Raw genomic sequence first — 24,108 nt, 5'->3', positions numbered from 1 at the left:
GACGGGAAGTGGAAAGGCAACTGGAAAAGATGAAATGGCCGTTATCACTTTGGTTGTCCTTGCAACTGTTTTCTTTCTTATTTGTTCCACCCCCTATCTTATTCACGTGACCTACTGGAATTTTTCCCTCGCATTTAAAGTTTTGTCAGTGGAGCAAAAAAGGCAATATGGAATGTCTCAGATAGTTGCTATGATGTTTTATAAGATTTATGACTGCCTTTTATTCGTAGTTTACTTCATTGGTTGCAAGAAATTTAGAGAGGATTTTAAGGTGTTGGTTTTGTGCAAGTGGGCGAAACAGAGAGGATTTTAAGGTGTTGGTTTTGTGCAAGTGGGCGAAACAGAGAGGATTTTAAGGTGTTGGTTTTGTGCAAGTGGGCGAAACAGAGAGGATTTTAAGGTGTTGGTTTTGTGCAAGTGGGCGAAACAGAGAGGATTTTAAGGTGTTTGTTTTGTGCAAGTGGGCGAAACAGAGAGGATTTTAAGGTGTTGGTTTTGTGCAAGTGGGCGAAACAGAGAAGATTCAAGATGTTGATTTTGTTTGAGTGGGCGAAACAGAGAAGATTTAAGGTGTTGGTTTTGTTTGAGTGGGTGATACAGAGATGATTTTAAGGTGTTGGTTGTTTGCGAGTCGTCGTCTTTTGATAACAGGTGACCCAGCTGACCCCTGTAAATCTTTTAACAGGAATAACGAGTAACATAAAAATGTTTGTCCTTATGATCTGTGGTGCAGGCTGCATTGGCTGTGTCACTCGCAATCCGTAGTCTTTTCAAATGATACGTGACAGGTCTGATACGCTATGGTTTTGCATCGATTCGACTAGAGTGGATAATAAGTTGGTGGGTATATTGGTAGGTGGCATACTGAAGGTTGAAGGACATTCTAGAGGATTTAGCCGAGCACAGACATTAACCTCATGGAATTTATGGCAGGAAAGTAATATAGATGACGCAGGAAAAAAATAAGGAAAACAGTGCAAATTCGACGGCGTTCCTAATCTTTTAGTACATGTATCGTATATTCTTGATTATGCATTTTTCTGTGAATTTGATTTCATGTATACTAATCTCACATGTTTATGTGACCTGCACAACGTACAGAGTGTTAGAGATTAACTTATGGATCTAAACGATATTAGTTTAGAAATCACCAATTTATGATTTTCATATTTCGATGCCTATGCATGCGCGGTTCAGCTAATGCTACTAATGGACCAAAATTACGACTTTTAATGATGCGATAGGCAATGCCCATTTTGGCTTTCAACAGCATGAAAATGCAAAACCATTTATCTGACAGGTGAACAGCTTTGCTGGTTTAGACTCCTTTACTAGTATTTGGATGAATAGCCGCAACAAATCCTTTCCGGAAACATGTCGTTTGTGAAGCTGTGTTCCACTTAAATCGCATAGAGTTTTATTTCGGTTTGAACGGTTTAAAAGACATGCTCCTGTCGTGGAAGGAACTTGGTTGGGCGATTTTCGCGGCATTGGGCGAGTGCGGTGCTGTGTGTAATAACAAAGCAGCGACTCGTGCACTGTCACCGTAGACCTCGGAGGTTCGCGGGGAAGCTGTTAGTGGTACAATCGAGGCAGGCCTGCCATACATGTAATGCGTGTATTGCCTTATAAGGGATGCACTAAGTTACAGGTACCACAGCGTGCCTAGCGACATGTCGGCACTACCTCTACGAATAGAATAACTATAAACCGAAAATTTTTCGTTTTTGTCCAACACGATTTGGAAAGTATGCCAAGCTATTTCATATAGTTGCACGACACCGCCACGGGATCCTAACGGCGTAAATATTGTCAGCAACAAACCTAAATATTACGTAACGAACAAGAGAATGAACACTAATTTGGATTTATGAATTATTCACTGCTATTTGTTTATCATGAAAAATCAATCAAATTCTCTTCAAGTCTGATAATAACCCCAGTACTACTGAATAAGGAGGCTGTGGTAAAACAAATATTCATTTATAATTGATTGATAGCTAATGATGAATATAATCCCTGAATGGTGCATGTCTGGTAATATGTTCTCGATTACGTGGCGCGTGGCGCGTGATCGAGTATTGACCAATGCGACGAAAGGTTTTGTAATGTTCACTGTGGGCTGCAGATGCTAGTCCGATAAACAAATTGAGACGAAATATATACCAATATTTAATAGTTGAGGACACACTGCTGCAATTTTGACGCATTTTATTTGTGTAGACGAATACTTTTATCACGGATTCATATGATACGCTCAACACCGGATTCGCGGATATCTGTTCTGGGACAATCGAACAAATCGTTATATGTTTTCTGGTTCAGTGACCTCAAACTGATAAGAACCAAATCGTTCAGATTCACGAAGATGCAAGAAGATGTAGTATAATATAAATAGCATGTTGCTTTTCACGTTATTCGTAGTTTAAATCCGGCTTCGAATCGTAACAAAACATTTTTCTTGTGTGTTAATGATTATTCACGTCCCCCTCATGATTTTACAGCGTTTCTGAGGCTTTTTTGAACTTTCCGAGATTTTTAGTCCGCTATACGGTTACACGTTACCTCTGCCAAGCTTCTACTTGCCCAGGGAATACTCTGTTGCTTTGTATACTAGATAGCTTCGAAGCGCGCTTTGGATGTTGGCAATAGACTCTCTTACTCAAAACAAAAAAAAGATGATTGACTACATGTATATGGTGATTGATCATGATCAGTTGAGTTGATTCGACTGGCCGGGGGTAATAATGTTGCCTTAAGTATTTGACGGAGCGTTCGTTTGTATATATACCTCCTAATCGATAGCTGTTAAAACGATCAGTCAATACGCTAGGCCCAGTGATGTAGTTTTTTTGTTCTTTATAAAGTATAGACCGTAGACCCGTTGAGTTATTTAAGCCCTGATAAGTACTTCATATGCTTGTGTTGAAGGGTCGAGAAACTGCTTGTTTTAACGCTTGTTCAAAACATAGTCGGATTTTCTTCGGCATAGGTATGAAGTAGGCCTGTCAAACACACACCTTAAAACCATGTGTAGCCCTTACAGATTATAACGTAAATGATTTAGCAAGACCTCGACTATGCAGAACATTGATTGGAAATTGTTTCTATTCTCTTTCGTGAAATTGGGATGGATAAATTAATCCGATAAACATGAAACGAACTAAAAACATTCCGGAGGATACAACCATGGCAAAGTTAAGAAGACTATATTTATTTGGATTAATACTAATGCTGGTAAGTTCTGTCGTTGACTGACAACATTAAAAAAGCAGTATTGAATTCCTCTCAAGGCAAGCCAAACATGTGGAAAGGAGATCTAATTAAAATTTGCATGAATGATAGATTCTTAATTGCAGACAACGAAGTTTCCCAAATTTGGGACCACATCGCACAGCCGTGAGTGATACGCCCTACTTCTTCAAATTGAAAATTTTTGGAAAGCCTAATAAAACAGTCATGCAGTTAACGATTTCGATATCACGACGTGAAACCAGTCGGAGTATTTATTTTGTGAAGATGAGGGCCCCAATTGATACAGAACTGGCGGCATTAATACGTTTTATCGTGCACTATTCACCACGAGGGCGGAATTAAGTATTAGCTCGACCCGTGCGATGTTTGGTGAGACAACTACTATCGACAGTGAGGTATTAACTTATATTCTAAAACACCATAATTTTGATATACTTTAGGCACAAGCCACAAAAGACCTGCTTTCGACAAATTTTTATCCCAACAGGAGAGGATATGGTTGTCTCACCAAAACACAGTATGTAGTCATATAAGGCTAATGAAACATGGTAACCAATGTGGCGTAGAATGACTAATTAAGGGAATTATCCAGGTTATTCGATCATAAAACGTGTCATGCTTCGCCATGCTTACGAAACACCAATCATCGTGGCGCTATATCCTCGGTGAGATATTCTGTTAAAATTGTGGTTTAATTCGTATACTATGGCATAGGCCTGTACAGCACCTATATACACAAACAGGAGCTATAGTCACGGGACTCATTACAACTATGGTGTTTGGAGACATGCATGTGAACATCCTTACATACTCTAACTCGAATGCGACCTGTTGGGTTAAAATGGATCAAAGGCGAATATGACGAATATGGATTATGAAAACAATATAAATAAGTCATACACATAATCTTACGTTTGAAAACAACGTTATTTTTTTCATACATTCGCGTCTTTAATCTGAAAGACCTAGGTTTCCCGTGCCATGGGTTAGCTTTTTTTAGCACGAAAACAAGGCACACACTAATCGGCACCAATCATTTCGAGCATTTTCCCTCAAGCGTTTGCTGATGTCGTCAAAGCATGCCGCTCATCTTACAGTCACAAAAACCAATTCAATTAAATGCAGAAATGCAGAAATGCTCACTGTCGAGATTGATGATTAAGATTATTAAAAACTGTACATGCATGTCTCTTGCTCACGTTGGCCTTCGGCAAACTCCCAGGCATGCCAGGGTAAAATTACTAAAAAAAGGTTCAACAAGCCAGTTGTTGTTATATACACAAAATGATTTATTGTTTTTTGCGAATTGACACATAAAATAACTTCATTTCAAGTCAATTCAACACCGATAATGTCACACGATTAAAGTTATGTTTTATTTTGACAAGAACTGTTGGTTTTTCATGTTGCTTGATCAAGTATTGAGGTAGGTCTACTTAAAGTTAGGTAACCAGTCCGCACTAAATTGAGTGAGGACAATTCTAATTCAGCGTCTTGGTTTAATGCATAAAAAACTAATTCTCGACAAAAATATTGTCTTGAGCGATTTAGATATACTGGGTTCAAGGATTCAACATTTCAAGCACGATGTCCCATTATTTTGAAGAGGTCGAGAAGTGAATTGATAGCGTTGAAACCTTCCTTACCCATGCACATGTATTTAGGGAGTACATACTACTTATGTTCTGCATTAAAACTGCATACATATTCGTGCTTTTTGTCGTTGATAACGAACGGTTACTGCCTTTAAGAATAATATTACATCGACCGAGTAATAACTTCCATAAATATGTGAATAATGCAAAAGCATAACGGCAGCTAAAAATTGAATTAAGCGTGCAATGGTTCATAAGACATGGTCGATCCTTGCATATACACGTGACCTATTTCTATTTCCGTGTCAACAATCCAACGTGACACTGGTCATCTGTACACTTTCGAACCATAACATGGATGAGGTATACATATCGCCGATTTGACAAAGAAATATTGAGAACGTAATTACGATCTATACCAGAGGCGATTTATAGCGAGATGGGCCCCAACGCCCTTGAATGCCATTAGGTTATTGAACTTATCAAACTTAGTCGTATCATGAGTACGAAACGGAATGATATTACCTCCAATTTGTTGATTACCATAGCAACCTTGTTCAATTCTATAAGCGTTTTCCTGTAATTAAGAGAAACAACAATCACGTCGTTGATTTCCATTTGTTTTCCTCTTAATTGCAGGCGTGTTCCCTGGGGAAAAGCAGGACACGATCTATGTATTCTTTGTCTGACCATATGGCTGTTTTTAATGACATCGAATCATCAACATCTAATCTAGCCCTCTGCTACATTTTGTATAACCTTGTATAATTATATCGGACCCGACCAGACCAGCATCTGTTCAAAAAGCGATCTAGCGTTGAGAAAGTGTTTAGATATGAACAAAATAACAAAAGAAATTTGAATTGCCGTACTTATAAGCTAAAGATATACGTACGTTCTGATGAAGGGTTTTAAACGATATATATTTATACTGACAGTCAAAATATGGGTACAAGAGGGCACCTTTTTCTGTTTGGTAGTCCATCATGCATGATGTTACAACTATTACTACCTCTCTGATTTTTATTTTTATTGTAGGCGTCACCCCTGGGAGCTTGGCACAATCCATTCGAGTCAAACCTCGATTATCACTGCTGGCCTATCGAGGCTTCTGCATCTGACCCTACGCCTTATGGATCTTGCCCAGGTAAACCTTTTCATTAACATCGTCGTCATCATCTTTATCATCATCGACAATTTATAAAACCGCCTTTCTCATCTACTCGAATTTGATGCGACAAATATCATTTGAGATTTTGACGGCGATACTAGTCATATCATTTATTCAGTACATGTAGAAAGGAACCTAACGTATCGATGACTTATTAGTAATGCGTGCCGTTAAAGTTGTATGTATCAAGTCAAGATAATAATTGTAAAATTCTTACTTTTCTCTCTGATCTTTTTCAGGTGTGACCTTTGAGTGGATCACTGCTCCACCATCTTCCATCAAGCAGTATTTAGTGTTCAACGTGACTTATCGGCTAGTCTTAGATTCAGCATTTTACAGTTGGGCCGTTGGGCTCGGGAGGTTTGTGGATCAAGCCACTGGTCTTAATCAAACGTACGTAACTATGGTATTTATCATTGTGCAAGTATTTACATTATGTAACGCTTCAAAAAATGCTTTTTAATTATCAAAAATTTCTATAAAATCTCCGGTCAAAAGTACCGCAACCACGCATAGATCGCAGCAAAATCATACGAAATGAGTGTTCTATTAAACTTCATCAAACAAGGTAATACTAATGACTGAAAAATGCTACAAATCGTGTTTTCTGCCATTCAACAGGACTGCTGCAAATGCTGAATCATGGTGCGTTTCCACTCAATGTCCGTCCAAATCAACGGATGCAAACTCCGGCAACTGCTGTGTTTACCATGTCAACGTCCACTCCTGCCCCCACGACAAGCTGGATGCGTCCAGTCTGTGCGGTCCATGGATCAGTCCGTCCGGCGAGTCTTTCACCCATTCAGATGTGATGACGGGCAATGTCTCTAGGGGCGTTTGGAAAAGTTCCATTGCCGGCCTGTACGAGATTGGGCCGGTGTCATTAATCGCCCATTTTAAGATAGCACGGATACATCTGGCTTTGCATAAACAGGTTACAGTCCAAGAAGCATATTGTAGGTCATATTTCAATATCAAATTCATCAAGAATATTTTTGCATAAGTTATCACCATTGTCGCGTTTTTCAGTTAATGTTACAACATTATTCAAACATTGCAACAAATTGCATGCTCTACAGTAAACAGACAAAATACTTCCAGTGGAAGAAGCCAATAATTAATAAAAGGATGTTATGCTGCATCGGTGGTTGTCGCCAAAGAAAACTGTGCAATAAGTCATCTCCGGCGAGCATGTGGCAGTGAAATAATAGCCATATGCTCAATATTTCAAACCCTTTTCTTTGCTCAGTTTATGATTTTCATTTCTTGATTTTCGTTTACAGCCAATGTTAATTTCACCTCAATAATTTTTACAGCATGTGATAATGGTGTTTGTGAGACGAGCTCTGGTGAGACATGCTCAAACTGCCCTGCTGACTGCGGGGCATGTCCCCTAGAAGTATGGCAGTTAGCCCTCATCGCCGTCGCCGCAGTAATTGCCTTCGCCCTTTTCCTTGCCCTTATCATCGTAAGTAAAGTTTCGATAATGAAAGCTCGTCTTGTAGAATTTGTTTATACGAACCTTGTATAATATAGCATTGCTGGTTGTAATAACATTTAATGATTATTTCTGTTTGAAAACTACTATCATCTTTGAAAACAGTGTAAAATATTGCCTTTGATTTCTGTTGCAGTATTTTGTACGACAAAAACAGAAAATGTCAGCCCTACTTTGGGATGAAAGCTGGGTACTGAACCATGAGGATATTCAGCAAGGTAGGCCTCTTCCCAGATACTTTCATTGGTTCGTTCAGTCGACGTAGTTAAAACATACCGAAACTTTTCTTATGCGATTCCTTGTTAAGATAAAATTGGAACGATTCTTGTTCAGAGTGTACATTGTACATGCTCATGTAACGAACATAATATTTAACCTTTGGTGCACACAAGTAAGCTTACATGTATCACCAGCGTATCTGGTATTAAAATACAACATAATGGACCGTGTCCGGAATTTCTGCTCCCCAGCTTGTTGGCTGGGGAAGCCTAATAAATGACCGCTTCTATCTATCAAGATGGTGTTCACCCGAGAGATTGCGTAATAGGTTTAAAGCAAAATCCTTTTTTGAGAAATGCACTGCACACTTAGCCTTCGTATTGTTGCGGAAAATCAGTACTGCTTATGGTCTTCAGTACTCTTCATTATTGATGGTATATTGTAAGTAGGCCTTTCAATTTCGCAGGAATTGCACATGGATTATTAATAGGTTCTACATACACCGGAAGGCTATCTCACAGCGAAGGTTATGAATAAAGAGTTGTTGTCGTTTAGCTCGTAGCGCAAGCTATTTGTAAATCGTATCTTTCGTTACACCATGCAATCGGCAAATCGGATATGAAAATCATTTTCTCTGCGGTTTATATTATATAGGCAGTGATTTTATTCATCGTCAAATCTTTACCTGCCAAATGCAGTCGTATCGTGGTTTCATTTTACTGTCAAACTACCAGTAGTAAAAGCTGATTGATAATTTAAGAACTTAAAATGAATCAAGTCTAAATCAAATAGTTATGAGGGTTAGGTTTAGACATCCCATTTCAAATCGCGTCTTCCTGGTATTTTAACAAATGTTCGCAAATTCAGACAACAGCTGATGACTACGCGGACGGTTCCAATGCTTCCTATAGTTTTGTACACGGCCCTTACATAAAGATTACACGACAGGTCCTGCCGAACCAAAGTGTTACCTCAAAGCGAATGTGTGACGGCTGTTACTAATTATACGTCAAATTCTTCCAAAAGACAAAATATACCTGAAAAGTAGCAATCTATAGGCTTCGTTAAAGCCTTAAAACATGAATGAATAAAACGAATAATAAATTAACAGTTCTCACTAGCATAAGTAAGACCAATATCAGCTGTTCTCAGTTTCATGAATAATTTCAAGCCGTTTGCTACAGTAACGAAAGATACTCCCACGGATATGTCATTGCTTATTTACGTGTATTAGCTTCAGCTGCTATTCAAATTGCAAAGGACTCCTTTACACTTAAGTGACGATATCTTGTCACAAAAACTATCAAAAATATATTACACCAAGGGTAAGTAATTTCCCAATTAATTCTACATTGCAATTATCCGTATCATCACGCCGATGCTACTGAATGGAACGAAACAGAATGTGGTGTTCCTTCAGCATTGTTCATGAGGCCATATTATAAATTTCTTCTTATATAGCAAAGAATATAGGACTCTTTGGGTCAATGGTGCATTCAGGTTTGGTGGGGAGTTCAGGTTTGGTATCAAATTATTAAAGATTGGTGTCGGATTTCTTGAATTAATTAACAAATCTTATAACATAGAGAACACTGTTTGCAGATTCAAACATTGGATGTAGGTTACCCAGTACTTGCACCAATTCCATATGCACGAGTACATTACATATTTTAGCCATACCCTCGGTCGAAAATCTCAACATCTTTATACGATTTTATTATTCAGTTTCGTTACAAGTGCACGTTGTACAATATTTACAAGATTCTTGAATCCTCAGTTACGATCTTAAGTAAGATTATGTCAAAAAATGTACACGAAATGTATGCGAAACTGAATGAGATACTAAGAATAACATCGAGATCATCAGCCTCGGACCTTATAGCTGCACAATTCAAAGGACGTACAAAATTGTCACTTCTATTTGGTCAGCCGGGAAAGGAACAATTTCATAACAGACAGTGGGTAATTACGGTGGCCCATTAGGGACATCATGTTTTTTTTTAGATTCAAATACGATTTTTTTTTCTCGAATTTTCTCCACGGAATTAAGTATTTTCTCCACGGAATTAAGTATTTTCTCCGCGGAAATAACATTTATCTCCACGGAAATAAATACTTTTCTCCACGGAAATAAATACTTTTCTCCACGGAATTAAGTATTTTCTCCGCGGAAATAACATTTATCTCCACGGAAATAACATTTATCTCCACGGAAATAAATACTTTTCTCCACGGAAATAACATTTATCTCCACGGAAATAAATACTTTTCTCCACGGAAATAAATACTTTTCTCCACGGAATTAAGTATTTTCTCCGCGGAAATAACATTTATCTCCACGGAAATAACATTTATCTCCACGGAAATAAATACTTTTCTCCACGGAAATAAATACTTTTCTCCACGGAATTAAGTATTTTCTCCGCGGAAATAACATTTATCTCCACGGAAATAACATTTATCTCCACGGAAATAAATACTTTTCTCCACGGAAATAAATACTTTTCTCCACGGAATTAAGTATTTTCTCCGCGGAAATAACATTTATCTCCACGGAAATAACATTTATCTCCACGGAAATAAATACTTTTCTCCACGGAAATAACATTTATCTCCACGGAAATAAATACTTTTCTCCACGGAAATAAATACTTTTCTCCACGGAATTAAGTATTTTCTCCGCGGAAATAACATTTATCTCCACGGAAATAACATTTATCTCCACGGAAATAAATACTTTTCTCCACGGAAATAAATACTTTTCTCCACGGAATTAAGTATTTTCTCCGCGGAAATAACATTTATCTCCACGGAAATAACATTTATCTCCACGGAAATAAATACTTTTCTCCACGGAAATAAATACTTTTCTCCACGGAATTAAGTATTTTCTCCGCGGAAATAAATAATTGATTCCGCTGATATGATTGGTCCTGCATTTTAGAGGACGAGGTCAAGGTGAAACTATTAACCCTTAAACCCCAACCTTGCGGTAGGCTCGGGAACCAAGCTGTACAGGCGCTGCCCGCTGGAACACGAGGCCGCTTGTCAATCCCGTTTGACATTGTCAGATCTGACTATACGTGTATAGTGTTGGCATGAAGACTGTGGAAGATGTAAGTAACACGATGATTGTCAGATTTGATACGTTTTGAATCATAAAAATGCAGTTGGTAGCATCTTTGTAGAGTGGCCTAGTATCAGTGAAGAAAACGGTACGTGGAGACCCACTGCCGATGTTATGTATAGCTAGCTACTGCGCGCGATAGCTAGCTATACATAACATCGGCAGTGGGTCTCCACGTACCGTTTTCTTCACTGATACTAGGCCACTCTACAAAGATGCTACCAACTGCATTTTTATGATTCAAAACGTATCAAATCTGACAATCATCGTGTTACTTACATCTTCCACAGTCTTCATGCCAACACTATACACGTATAGTCAGATCTGACAATGTCAAACGGGATTGACAAGCGGCCTCGTGTTCCAGCGGGCAGCGCCTGTACAGCTTGGTTCCCGAGCCTACCGCAAGGTTGGGGTTTAAGGGTTAATAGTTTCACCTTGACCTCGTCCTCTAAAATGCAGGACCAATCATATCAGCGGAATCAATTATTTATTTCCGCGGAGAAAATACTTAATTCCGTGGAGAAAAGTATTTATTTCCGTGGAGAAAAGTATTTATTTCCGTGGAGATAAATGTTATTTCCGCGGAGAAAATACTTAATTCCGTGGAGAAAAGTATTTATTTCCGTGGAGAAAAGTATTTATTTCCGTGGAGATAAATGTTATTTCCGCGGAGAAAATACTTAATTCCGTGGAGAAAAGTATTTATTTCCGTGGAGATAAATGTTATTTCCGCGGAGAAAATACTTATTTCCGCGGAGAAAATACTTAATTCCGTGGAGAAAAGTATTTATTTCCGTGGAGAAAAGTATTTATTTCCGTGGAGATAAATGTTATTTCCGCGGAGAAAATACTTAATTCCGTGGAGAAAAGTATTTATTTCCGTGGAGAAAAGTATTTATTTCCGTGGAGATAAATGTTATTTCCGTGGAGATAAATGTTATTTCCGCGGAGAAAATACTTAATTCCGTGGAGAAAAGTATTTATTTCCGTGGAGATAAATGTTATTTCCGCGGAGAAAATACTTATTTCCGCGGAGAAAATACTTAATTCCGTGGAGAAAAGTATTTATTTCCGTGGAGAAAAGTATTTATTTCCGTGGAGATAAATGTTATTTCCGCGGAGAAAATACTTAATTCCGTGGAGAAAAGTATTTATTTCCGTGGAGAAAAGTATTTATTTCCGTGGAGATAAATGTTATTTCCGTGGAGATAAATGTTATTTCCGCGGAGAAAATACTTAATTCCGTGGAGAAAAGTATTTATTTCCGTGGAGAAAAGTATTTATTTCCGTGGAGATAAATGTTATTTCCGCGGAGAAAATACTTAATTCCGTGGAGAAAAGTATTTATTTCCGTGGAGATAAATGTTATTTCCGCGGAGAAAATACTTAATTCCGTGGAGAAAATACTTAATTCCGTGGAGAAAATTCGAGAAAAAAAAATCGTATTTGAATCTAAAAAAAAACATGATGTCCCTAATGGGCCACCGTAGGTAATTGAATATCAAGTTGGGTTATGTTTAGATACATGATACATTATGTTTCCACTGTGAGGTAACTTAACTGCAGGCAGAAGTGAGCTCTATGTACATTTCTCATTTCTTTTGACTTTTTCTCCGCTTTCGATGGCAGAAACATGCTTTTCCTGTTCTTGTCTGATTTCAGCGTTCAGATTGTCCTGTGTTGTTTGCGCTTGCCTTATAGTTTTTCCTTGGTGGCTATGCATCTCTTTATAGTGTAGATTCTATAGGCATCTATAGCTTCAGCAATATATGCCCCTCAAATCCCCACAAATGCAGCATACTGAGGTACTCATGGGGTTGTGTTTTTGGCGTGCCATTTCTTCTCAGACTGATGATCTATACTTATCTTTCGACTCGAACATTGTATGAGTGATAATTTTTAAAGTTGAAATCACTGGCATTTTAGAATATTCTTCAGTCGAAGCCATTATAGTTGTACATGTACTAAAAGTATCACTAACCTGTATTAACCAAAAGCTAACATTTTCTACCAATTATCACTAGTTTTCTCACTAATTAGTATACGAGCAAAGACTGCTTCAAACAAGCCAACATCATTGCACAATGTTGCGGTACCACAAAATGTTTTACCTTTGTGACTCGCAAAAATTTCAACAAAACAATTCACAAGATATATATTTTGACAGCTTTCTTTCGGTTTTCCAATCAAAAATCGCAATTTTTATTTTTTGGCAAAACTAGGTTATTCGCGAAATATTCGAAAATAAAACACCATTAATTTGATGTACGTCTAATCTCCGGTCACCAGAGTGCCGGAGTCAAATACGGTTCACGAAGTCAAAATGGCACTCCATCACCTTCTTGTAGTAGCATTTTTAATTTAATTACCATTGTTTCAATGTAGGCCAAGGTCTGAAGTTCATGGGGAGTGCAATCAGTATGCAACAAGAAGCTACTCTATCCCAGAGTGCCCAAGTCAAACAGATATTCACCAAAACCGGAATATAGTAAGGAAAACTCTGTTCATGAACATGAAATATATACGCTAGAATTGATGAAGACTTTAGTAATTTAGAATTTTTAAATTGAATTGCATCTGTATTCTATACTGATGTTTGTCGCCGGTCGATGAAGAGTTGGATCATACAATTAAATATTATTGTTCATTTCTATTGTATGCAATTATATAAATATATCCTAAGTACAATTTCGAAAGTGGCTTCATCTAAACCACCGGGTGTATCCACCAGCGATTTCGTGCCGGTCAGATTCTGTGCACGACAAAAGCACAGATCGCCCAACTCAACCGTTTTCGATTTCTTCTTAATTCCACTGTCACGTTTTCAGTGAGGGACGAACGTACGCACTGAAAGAGATCTACAAGACGAAGTCATTTCAGTTGACAAAAGCATTAAGGGAGGAGGTCAGGAGTGTCAGGTATTAAATGAAAAAACAACAACAGTAAAATATGAAAAGAAAAACAAATTGTCTGTAACATCAAGTATAGATTACTTGGCAACTCGAGTAACAGGGCTGTGGGAATAATGCCCAATAACAAAGCTTTGTTGGACCGTTTCCCACCCCTTTCTGACCTAAAAACTGTCTTATAACTGTCCCAAATCATATCTAATTCTGTATGTGTTCAGCTACATTTGTGTATGTGTTACGTATTTCTTCCTTGTAAATCTTATAAGATTGCAATTAACATTGCTTCTTTGGTACTGTTTGATAATTATTCACCTTCTCATCATCCTCATCAAAGTCATTTCTTCTTTTTTGCAGGCAAGTGATGAACCATCAAAACCTGTGCAAGTTTGCGGGAGCTTGTGTGAAGGTGCCAAATGTGTGTGTCCTCAGTGAATATTGTCCAAAGGGAAGTCTTACTGACGTACTACAGAATGAGGAGATACCACTAAATTGGGCATTCAGGTAGGATTATTAGAGTTTTTACACTTTCAGGCTCATGGCGAGAGAAAATGGAAGCTAAGGTTGAACGTTCACACCCCATTCGGCAGCAATTGACGTGTTCATCTTTCTATATCTTCTGCAATAATGTATAACTCAAGAGGCACGCGGGCCCTCTCCATGACATGAAAAATGGTGTTTGCCTTTCGATTCTCTTTATACATTTTCGAAGATATTGTTGACTACTGGTATTTATTACATCCTACTATTTTTCTCCTCAGATTCTCCTTCTGTACTGATATATGTCGTGGCATGCAGGCTCTCCACGATGTGAAGATATACCACGGTCGCCTCAAGACAAACAACTGTGTGATTGACGACAGATGGACAGTGAAAATATCGGGTAAACGTTGTCTAAACTTACACGGTTTGGTTATTGGCCGTTTAGTAGTTGTGATAGTGAAAGCTCTGTCTGATAAATGATGATTGATTGATTAACATTTGTTTGATTTCGTCTGCAATCCATTGTATTCCTAAAAAGAGACGGTATTAATGGGGGTCGGAAGGAGAGGGGGGGGGGGGGATGGGGGGGGGATGAACACGTTTATTCTGCTTGAAAAGGTAAGCTAGTGAGGTGATTCATGGAGCTGTTTACTTTTCGATTCAATGTTGGAATTTTTTTCTCGTTTTCTCCAATCCAGATTATGGCATCCAGACCCTCTACAAACAAGATGAAGACGAGGAAATTGCCGATGAAGAGAACGATGAGTACTATAAACGTAGAGCAGGCAGGATATTCCGGGCGCCAGAGCTGCGAGACTTTCCTGATGCAATACCTACTGTGGCAGGAGATATATATTCATTCGCTATTATACTGATCGAGATTGCGAAAAGAACGGATCCCTACGAGGTGATCGATAGTAATTTACGATATCTTTGGAAACAAACTTTTGAAGGCTTTAGATTTCCCTGAATTTGATTCAACATAAATCGCATATACCAGTAATGCCCCTCATATTAGTACACTTCATCCCTGTAAATGACGATGAAACAAACCTATGAAAACGCCTTTGATATTCTAATACCAATTTTACCTTTTACCATATTCCTAGATTACTTTTTTTTTATCTATTCGCCTATACACTTCCGTGTCGAACGATTCCAGTAAAGAATTGATATATGAATTTCTTTCTCTCATACATGTATTTGCAATTATAAGAAATATCATCGTAATGACAGCATTGGCTCTCGGGCTGGACCGTCGCTCAGGTTTTCGAAAATTTAAAAATTGACTTTTTAAATATGTTGATAGGACGAAGATCCTGATTCGATAACCAACGATTGGAGACCAAGCCTTCCTGAAAATAACAATGACGACCCAGATAATAAGTGTCCGTGCCTTGCAGCTTATAATAAGGTAAGTCACAAATTTCCTCCCGATATAATCGTAATACGATCAATATTTCAAGTTTAAAACTTGGTGTTACTGCTGGAAGTTACTGCTTCTGCAAGTCTTGCAGAAGGCAACGAATGGGTTTGGTGTGTTCCTATTCAGGAGAAGGAGTTGTTTGTAAAAGGGCTATTTGGAAACTTAACATACATTTATTAAAACTTCCTTGGTTTTGTATTCAGCTTATTCAGCAGTGTTGGGCTGCTGCACCTGCAGAGCGGATATTATTTGAAGAAATCAAAAAGATCCTTCACCGAATCAACCCGAACAAAATGAGTCCTGTCGATCTCATGATGGCCATGGTGAGTGCTTTTGTTGCTGCTGCAAAGCTGGCACACCACACTGATGTCCACTCATTCTCGCTATTTTGATATATCCCACTCAAACACTTTGTTTCAATATAATGACCGCACGCACAGTATTTATCAGAACTACATTGCAATGACCATCGTTAGTTGAGTGTATTGAATACTGATAATTCATTACCTTGGGATCAAAACTTTATTTTGATAAGCGTACCCACTTATCTATCAGCGCTAACGCGACCCACACAGGGCTTTGTTTGGTAATATTTGTACTTGCCATCATTAGTTGAGGAACTAATCATAATGTTATTGTTGACCCTGCCATAACCTCAACACAGATAGTAGAGAAACATTTCCATGAAAATCGAGCAATTCGAGTATGGTCTTTTTGATCTTTTGTGCTGCCTCTTTTACATTCATTCGATGTTGTGTGTGCTCTACCCGCTTCACCACAGCTAAATGCGATGACGTATACTACCACTACATAGCTCAAATGAACAATCATTACTATGGTGACATTAGCTTCCCAGACTATTCCCAACTGCTCGCTAATCATGTGCCATTGTCAGTGCAGAGAGACTGATTAATGCTACTGGTAAAGGTGCGGTACCCTCAATGCATTCAGACTGATGCTTTGAGTCAAAATATTCCACACTATACTGTCCCATGCGTTGCAATTATCTTTTGGTTGGGTTTTAGCCAGGCTTACTACACAGCGCCAGTAATACTACACAACGCCAGTAATTTGCAAGAATTTTTTAAATCTTTATAATCAAGAACGAATTACTCTGCTAAAGTCAAAGTTCTTCAGTATCGATCTTGATTCAATAATTGCAGATGGAGAAGTATTCAAAGCACTTAGAGGTTATAGTTGGGGAAAGGACACAAGACCTCGTGGCTGAGAAGCAGAAAACAGACAGATTACTTTACAGTAAGCAGTAATAATCTAACATAATTCGTGTCTTGATTCAATGTTATGCAGGCTATTCTCAATGTGAAGTGTACTCAGCTGTGTTTTCAGTGGGTTTTCCCTTGCCATTGTTCGCATAGCCCCTGGAACAACCAATGGCAACGGCCAGTGAAGTCTTTATCATTAAAATGTGTGACTTTACTTCTATTATCCGATTCTTATCAAAATATTGAGAATTAAGTCATAAAGGTAAAGGTTTATGACTTAATTCTTAATAAAGTAGTGAGAGTCAAGTCATAAAGGTAAAGATATGACACAATTCTTAAAAAAGTATTTAGGATCGCGTCATAAAGGTAAAGGTTTATTACTTAATTCTTAATAAAGTATTGAGAGTCAAGTCATAAAGGTAAAGGTAATGACTCAATTCTTGATAAAGAATTCAGAATCAAGTCATAAAGGTAAAGGTTATTATGACTTGATTTTAATGTTTCGTTTATTTCAGGTATGCTTCCACAAGCCGTCGCTGACGAGCTGAGGCTAGGGAAAGACATTAAGGCGCAGCAATATGGAAGCTGTACAATTTACTTCAGTGACATTGTTGGTTTTACCAGCATATCAGGAGGCAGCACTCCTTTTGAGGTGGTCGCGTTACTCAATAAGTTGTACACATGCTTCGACAGTATCATTGACAAATACGATGTGTACAAAGTTGAAACAATAGGTGATGCCTGTAAGTAATGCATTCGAATCATGCATTTCGATAGTGATGCACTTCCCAGGAATTTGAAAGGATTCGTGTCGTGCATTTGCTCACACGGATGACATATCTGATTAAGACATTTGCTTACTACAATCCATTGATCTCACGCCTAAATCCACAATAATTTATCATATAGGGTAGCAGCAGATATGTTTGCTGCAGATTTCAGTTTTGGGGTTTCCTTTTTTTGACTGTTGCGTTACGGAAGGACCCATATTCCCCTCGAAGATGTATTTCTGATGACAGGTATGCATCGTTGTTGGGGCATATTCATTTACCACATAAAATCGATATTGACGTTCAAGTTGATTTAAGACCATGGATAGTTACCTAAATCGTGTGAGTTTTCCCCTTCAGACATGGTTGTGTCAGGAGTTCCAAAAGAGAATGGTATCTTACATGCAAGAGAAGTTGCCTGTATGTCATTGGATCTGGTGGCTGAATGTCGTACGTTCGTCATACCACACATGCTGAAAGAACCACTTAAAATACGGGTGGGGTTGCATTCAGGTAACTAAACTGTTAATTATCCTGTAGAAAAAACTTGTTTACAGAATGTATCTTCATTCTTAGATCCGCAGTACAATGATAATTGTTCTCCGTTATGAGTCAGTGTCTTTAGAGCAAAGAGCAAAGGTAGTTGCTGCCATGTTTGTCAGCCGACGAAAGCGATACGATTACGAAACTTCGTTAACGCTTTTGTTTGAAGAAACACAGAACGGTCTTTTAATAAGGTCAACGAAATCTCAGCAATATGGGATTCGTCAGCGTTGCTTTGATTGAAGAATGCTATGCATATAATTGCTTTCAGGGAGTGTTTGTGCTGGTGTTGTGGGGCTAAAGATGCCAAGATATTGCTTGTTTGGTGACACAGTGAATACAGCATCCAGGATGGAGTCCAACGGGGAAGGTGAGTTATCCAACCACAGCTGCTTCAGCTCTGGGTTTCATCAATGGAACGCTTCCTGCCAAACTTGTTATAATAAATGGAATTTGTCATAATTCTTCTTGATATGCTGGACGTGCTGGCAGGGTATGACATCTCATTCTAAACTTTTCTGCAGTCTAGGTGTCCAGATTTTCAGAAGTGATGACCACGTCGTTTTTGGCCGCAGTATTGAAACTACTGAGCCGATTTCTTCAAAGTTGCATATGTCAAGAAATTCTTGAAAGAAACAAAACATGTATAACTTGTACATGTCAACAAATTACATAAAGAAATGAACGGGAGAGCAATGAGAGAGTAAAAAATCAATGCTGTTCGGCAATGTTCACGAAACACATAAGAGGGTCTCTATGAAGCATACTTCCGGATCCAACAATCGGGGTTACAGTTCAATACTTAACAAGGTGAACAGCCGACCAATTAGCAGGTTCATGAAGGTACACGCCTGCAACCCTGTGGTTTATTATTTCAGCCTACCGCATCCATCTCAGCGAATTTACATACGCACATCTCCATAATATCGGCGGATTCACATGTGAGAAAAGAGGAACGATACCCATAAAGGTAATGATTACGGATATCAGTTGCAAAACTGGTGCCGCTATCGATTTCTCGCCGAGTTAACGGTGTTCGGGTAACCCCGTTTCAAAATATAGTTTACTAAGATTCTTTCATTGCGTGCAGGGAAAGGGGGACATGACGACGTACTGGCTGACGGGGAAAACCCTCACGATTCCGTCTCCGGTTAAGGAACTCAAAAAGGAAGCCCCGAAAGAGTTCACTAGCCTTGACGACAATGATGAGAGTAACTCATTACGTAAGTATAGAGTAACAGACAAAGTGATTTTATGGCAGTTGTCATACATGTAATGCAACAACCTTAACCTTTAGAAATTATACTAGAACAACGTATTTTATTAAGTGATGGAGTCCCCGTCTATTCAGACGATACCCTTCTAGAGTAGTTTTTCTTTACAATCAATTTCATGCAGCTGGTTCATGGTTTATCAATCTTGTCTTTTTTCTGATGCTCACCAGTCCTCTGTGTGTCCTAATCTGCATCGTCGGTATGATTATACAGTCCATAGTCAGTTTGGTACAGACTTCCCCTCTTATGGCTTTCAAGGCGTTGTTCACCTTTACATCATGGAACTTGGCATGGTCTTTGCGAAAAAGGGAGTTCTAAAACCTTTTTTTTTGTGCATTTTACCTGGATTCGAAACAGGTCTGGATTGAAAAGTGGAGACGCCACCCTTCATCTGTAAGCATTCGGCTGGGCGTTCCTGAACAAAGAAACGACCTTCTATGGACACTGATCATTCAGATTCATTGTGTTTTTTTTGTCTTGTCTTGTAGCCAATAGAGATTGCATGTATAGCTTGGTAGTTGTGATAAACAATTAGCAACAAATTTCACCAATTCTGAACATCGATCGTTTCAGAATGTTCGTCGTTTGACATGGATATAGATTTTTGAACAGATGCAAACTTGCCATTAGATGGAGGTAAAATGCATGGATGTTTAATGTGTAACAAAATGAGCAGTACCTTGACAGTCAACGCCCAGAGAGCCAATCGTTCCTCTCAGAATACTTAATCGTAGTTTTCAGTATTACACAATACTTTTCTAACTTTTCCTGTTTACTTCGGTAAAGTTGTTTCACTTTTGAGTTACGAAATGTCTACCTATCTCAAGGGAGTTCCCTCAAAAGCAAAACCAATAAAAATCACTTCTCCATACCAGTTTGGGCATTATACGTAATAAGGTTTAGTCAAAGATAGAAAACAAACTATAGCCACTGATGTATGTCCATTGTTACGTTAGTGAATACTATCATGTGCGTGTGTAATGGTTGTTGTTATATAATATGTAGACTGTTGCTTCCAAATGATTTACAAACCATACCTCAGCATGCCGAAGGTTTAAATTCAATAGGCATTACATTGTTCTCAACATTCGCTTATTGTTTTGTACAATAAGACGTTGCATGGAATATTTTTGCATGATACGATTTGATACAAATAGTGATAGTATTACTTCGTCTGACAGTGCATGCCTCGTTAAAGTTATTATCCTTTGTTTCAAACAATACTGGCGTTTCACCGTTTCTATATATGGCGATTGAAAAGCATTTCGATGGCTGCAGATGTAAGAGGATATAGTGACAGAAATCTGATGCAAAAGAATAAGTTTTTGAATAGGGCTGGTGGTAGCCTGCATTCACTTGCCTATACATGTGCTTCCATGCCAGAACATGATTTTGAATATGATATCTTTTTCTCGACGGAGAGGGAAAAATCACGATCAACCGATGACATTCCTGAAACATGAAGTCTTATCAGTGAGAATTACCCCAAGAATGACCACGTCCCCTATAATCTTCTGGCTATCTCTTGCTTATTCCAGCAAATGTCGTGGTTGAGCCAAAGACAGTAGCAGTGATTAACCGGAAGATAAGTTCATCCAACGACTCGGGCTATAACGAGAAGTACACTACGCTTGATGATTCGAAGATTACCCCGGAAGAAACGCATTCCAATGTGTCGCTAATTTCAGGTATGATGAAAGCCTTATCATAAAAATCCTTAAGCCATTATGACCTAAAACACACGTTCTGTTAAAGTGTGACATCGTGGCACATTGTTCGCATATTAGCTATCAACAATAACAATGCTATCGGAATCATCTTCCCCTTAATGTTTATAGTTTTCTGAAAAGTCAAGAAGTCTTTGCCATCAGTGTGATACCTGTATCATAAATGAGACACGCAGCTACTGCCAAGTTAAGTAGCATACATACATGTACATGTATGAAAAAAGTTATACCTAAAATTTTCATTACATTTGTTGTTGACGCTGTTTCGTGTAGATGATGATGGCAGTCATGACGCAAGCGTTCATTTACGATTAGTGTGGATCCAACGTGGTGTCATCATTTAAACAAGTGTTATTGTTTGGTACATCATTTATGTTTGTTGTTTTAATTTCAGTTCGAGAAAAGGCTGAAGAAACCAATGGTGACTGAAAAGACATTAATGCACTATTTTTTTGAGTCATCAAACGAAAGGTACATATCGTTATATATTTGGAAGTTCTATATCTGGGTACCGAGATGAGCCCATCAAACTAACCATTTCTTGACCCATGGATGTCTCGAAAGATCAACATTTCTTTCGCAATCGAAGAGATTACATTGGATTAACCTCACAGGAAAGAAGGATTCGGTGCTTCTAGCTGAACAGCGAACAACGAGCTCACTCTAACAAATCTGCTTGGCAGCAACTCGAACAATGTTGTACTTCAGCGAATGGTGATATTTGGAGCGCTGATATAAATTTACAATGTTCTGTGAAAAAGATGGATAGTTTGGGGGTCGTCCCTATGTTACCGGTGCTACGGCAAAAGCCTTTTGTTGGTGAAGGGAATTTCGTGGTGTAAGAACGGAATGGGTCTTGTGGGTAATATGCGTGACACGCGAATGTAAGAGGCTTTTAGTCATGAACAGTTTCTAACTGGCCTCCACGAATACCCCTTGTAAAAGGTAATTCGCGTGTACATGCAATGATAATTATGTAAATAAAATATTATTTGTATATTTATGTGAATGGCATAATATTCGATGTGCAATTGAACTGGACAATATTTCGTGTACGAATTATTAGACACTGTCACTACTTACAGTAACTTTGTAGGCGGTACTTCCAACTGTTCACCTTATCTTTTCTCAAACTGGAATTTGGGACATCCACTCAAGTTCTGGCAACCTATCGGAGATACTCATTCGGCACAGAAGGTACACTGGCAGTGACAGGACTCCCACATTCTTGTGGAAAATGGCGAAAGGATTCAAATTTCGATGCACAGGCATCATCTGCGTATATGTTGGTCAAATCATTACTTTGCAGTCGCGGGAGGAAGGGACTCAGTTGATATTGATAAAACAAAGTCGCAGCAGACTGTCTCGGGTATTCACGATCAATCGGGGCGGACTCAAAGAAGAAATGTTGGTAACTGTGTATACAAGTAATACTAAAGAAATAAAGGTTGATATGACGTATACTCAATTTTACGTGCTCGTTGCTGATTTCTGTGCATTGTATAGACAATATTCCAGAGAGGGAGAACGTCCGCATGTGCGTTAAATTTGTAAACTTGAATTTTGTCTCTGTGGGATGGCATAGGTCCGTTGATTCAACGTAGATGGCAGGGCATCTCATGTAACTCTGTTGAATGCGCCCTCGATCATTTTTTCCACACAGGATTCGTTTCTATTACTCTTTTTACTGGTCGCACTCACACTACAACAATTGTTAATTGCTATTCAGTTAACTTAAGTGACACTAACTATCTATTTTGCCTTGATTAAAATAATAAATTGGGATATATTGCTTGAGGTATAGGTGTCGATGAATATGAGATAGACTGCACTGGCTACGGATAAAGTGCGAACAGTCATCGTGGCCAATGAACTAGTATCGTGTTGGTTTCCATTCTTAGAGCGAATATGGCTTGACTCTTTTCGACAGTCTGTCGTTTCCTCGATCAACTGACTCGTGGATCAAAGTACGGTACCAATAACTAACAGCTTCACAACACAAGAAACAGGTCCATCATTGTCGCCAGATTACAGCCCAGTCTTCGGCGAATAACTAACTGCTTTGTATCCAGGCTGTCCCATTCTGTCACATTAGGCGCCCTAATCACTGCTGATGGTCAATCCCCCAGTTTCAGCCTGGATTAACGGGATGCCAGGCACAATCGGACCTGTCGTTCGTTCTCTTCAATCAGAGTCGTTGCCCCTTAGAATGGCACGCTCGTCACGCCTTAGGCCGCGAGGTAATTGGGATCATGATAGATGAAGCCTAATGGGAGCCGTCGTAGGTTTTTTTTTTATATTTGAAGGTCTTGAAACGATAACTTAAAGAGATAATGATATGAGCGTCACCCGTTCGATTTATGCAATTCCTTATGTCTGGATAAATAAAACATAACGGAATATCACTAACAGGAAAACATAACAGGAAATGTTTGCCGAGGTCATGACAGTCTTGTTTGCTTATCGGACTGAGATCATCTGGGTAACTCACTTGCAGCATGTACGACTTCTTCAACGAAACGTTCGTTTTCCTTACTCAGCCAATTTGCACGGAGTCGTTGTTTAGGCGTCACTGATATAAAACAGATGAGTAGATATATTACGCCTATTACTGTCATAGCTACCAGAAATACTGGTGTATACATGTACACCATCCCTTTACATGTCACCTTTACTCTAACTAGTAATCCAAAATGAAAATGATATCTCAGACCGAGAAGAAATTAGTACACCAATAACCACATCTTATAAGACTACACCATAGCGAGAATTGACCAGGTGCCACGGGTGGTATGGTTCCGTAGGAAATTAAGACATTTCTGTCTTGTCGCCCTTGGAAGTATATATACAGGATGGTAAATGGCCGTATGGTACGTGACAAATTAACT

At 38.7% G+C, this 24,108-nt stretch overlaps 1 protein-coding gene across 4 annotated transcripts; it reads left to right on the top strand.

The window, feature by feature from the left end:
- Positions 1 to 1,958: 1,958 nt before the first annotated feature.
- On the top strand, positions 1,959 to 22,430 carry LOC135487128 (atrial natriuretic peptide receptor 1-like). 4 transcript variants are annotated; one of them, XM_064770526.1, is made up of 23 exons: positions 1,962 to 2,380; positions 3,047 to 3,237; positions 5,889 to 5,997; positions 6,261 to 6,414; positions 6,643 to 6,977; positions 7,338 to 7,489; positions 7,656 to 7,737; positions 8,205 to 8,264; positions 13,254 to 13,356; positions 13,697 to 13,786; positions 14,132 to 14,278; positions 14,536 to 14,657; positions 14,956 to 15,164; positions 15,567 to 15,671; positions 15,887 to 16,006; positions 16,847 to 16,940; positions 17,422 to 17,649; positions 18,037 to 18,189; positions 18,491 to 18,589; positions 19,098 to 19,189; positions 19,310 to 19,442; positions 21,032 to 21,181; positions 21,615 to 22,430. In XM_064770526.1, the coding sequence occupies exons 2-23, from the start codon at positions 3,154 to 3,156 to the stop codon at positions 21,647 to 21,649; spliced, it is 2,856 nt and encodes a 951-aa protein (XP_064626596.1). In that variant the 5' UTR covers positions 1,962 to 2,380; positions 3,047 to 3,153; the 3' UTR covers positions 21,650 to 22,430. The 4 variants fall into 4 exon arrangements, with proteins under 4 accessions (XP_064626598.1, XP_064626596.1, XP_064626595.1 ...); XM_064770525.1 differs by having other exon boundaries at positions 1,962 to 3,237; XM_064770528.1 differs by lacking the exons at positions 21,032 to 21,181; positions 21,615 to 22,430 and adding an exon at positions 20,067 to 20,248 and having other exon boundaries at positions 1,959 to 3,237.
- Positions 22,431 to 24,108: the final 1,678 nt, after the last annotated feature.

This window comes from Lineus longissimus, chromosome 4, assembly GCF_910592395.1.
Source record: "Lineus longissimus chromosome 4, tnLinLong1.2, whole genome shotgun sequence".
NCBI classification, from domain to species: Eukaryota; Metazoa; Nemertea; class Pilidiophora; order Heteronemertea; family Lineidae; genus Lineus; species Lineus longissimus.
This window is presented reverse-complemented; position numbering and strand designations above follow the sequence as displayed.

Coding starts and splice junctions, on each gene's coding strand:
- LOC135487128 (XM_064770526.1), top strand. CDS start 3,154: ATGAAACGAACTAAAAACATTCCGGAGGATACAACCATGGCAAAGTTA. Junction 7,490..7,655: donor TTTTCCTTGCCCTTATCATC/GTAAGTAAAGTT, acceptor TTTCTGTTGCAG/TATTTTGTACGACAAAAACA. Junction 16,941..17,421: donor AACAGACAGATTACTTTACA/GTAAGCAGTAAT, acceptor CGTTTATTTCAG/GTATGCTTCCACAAGCCGTC.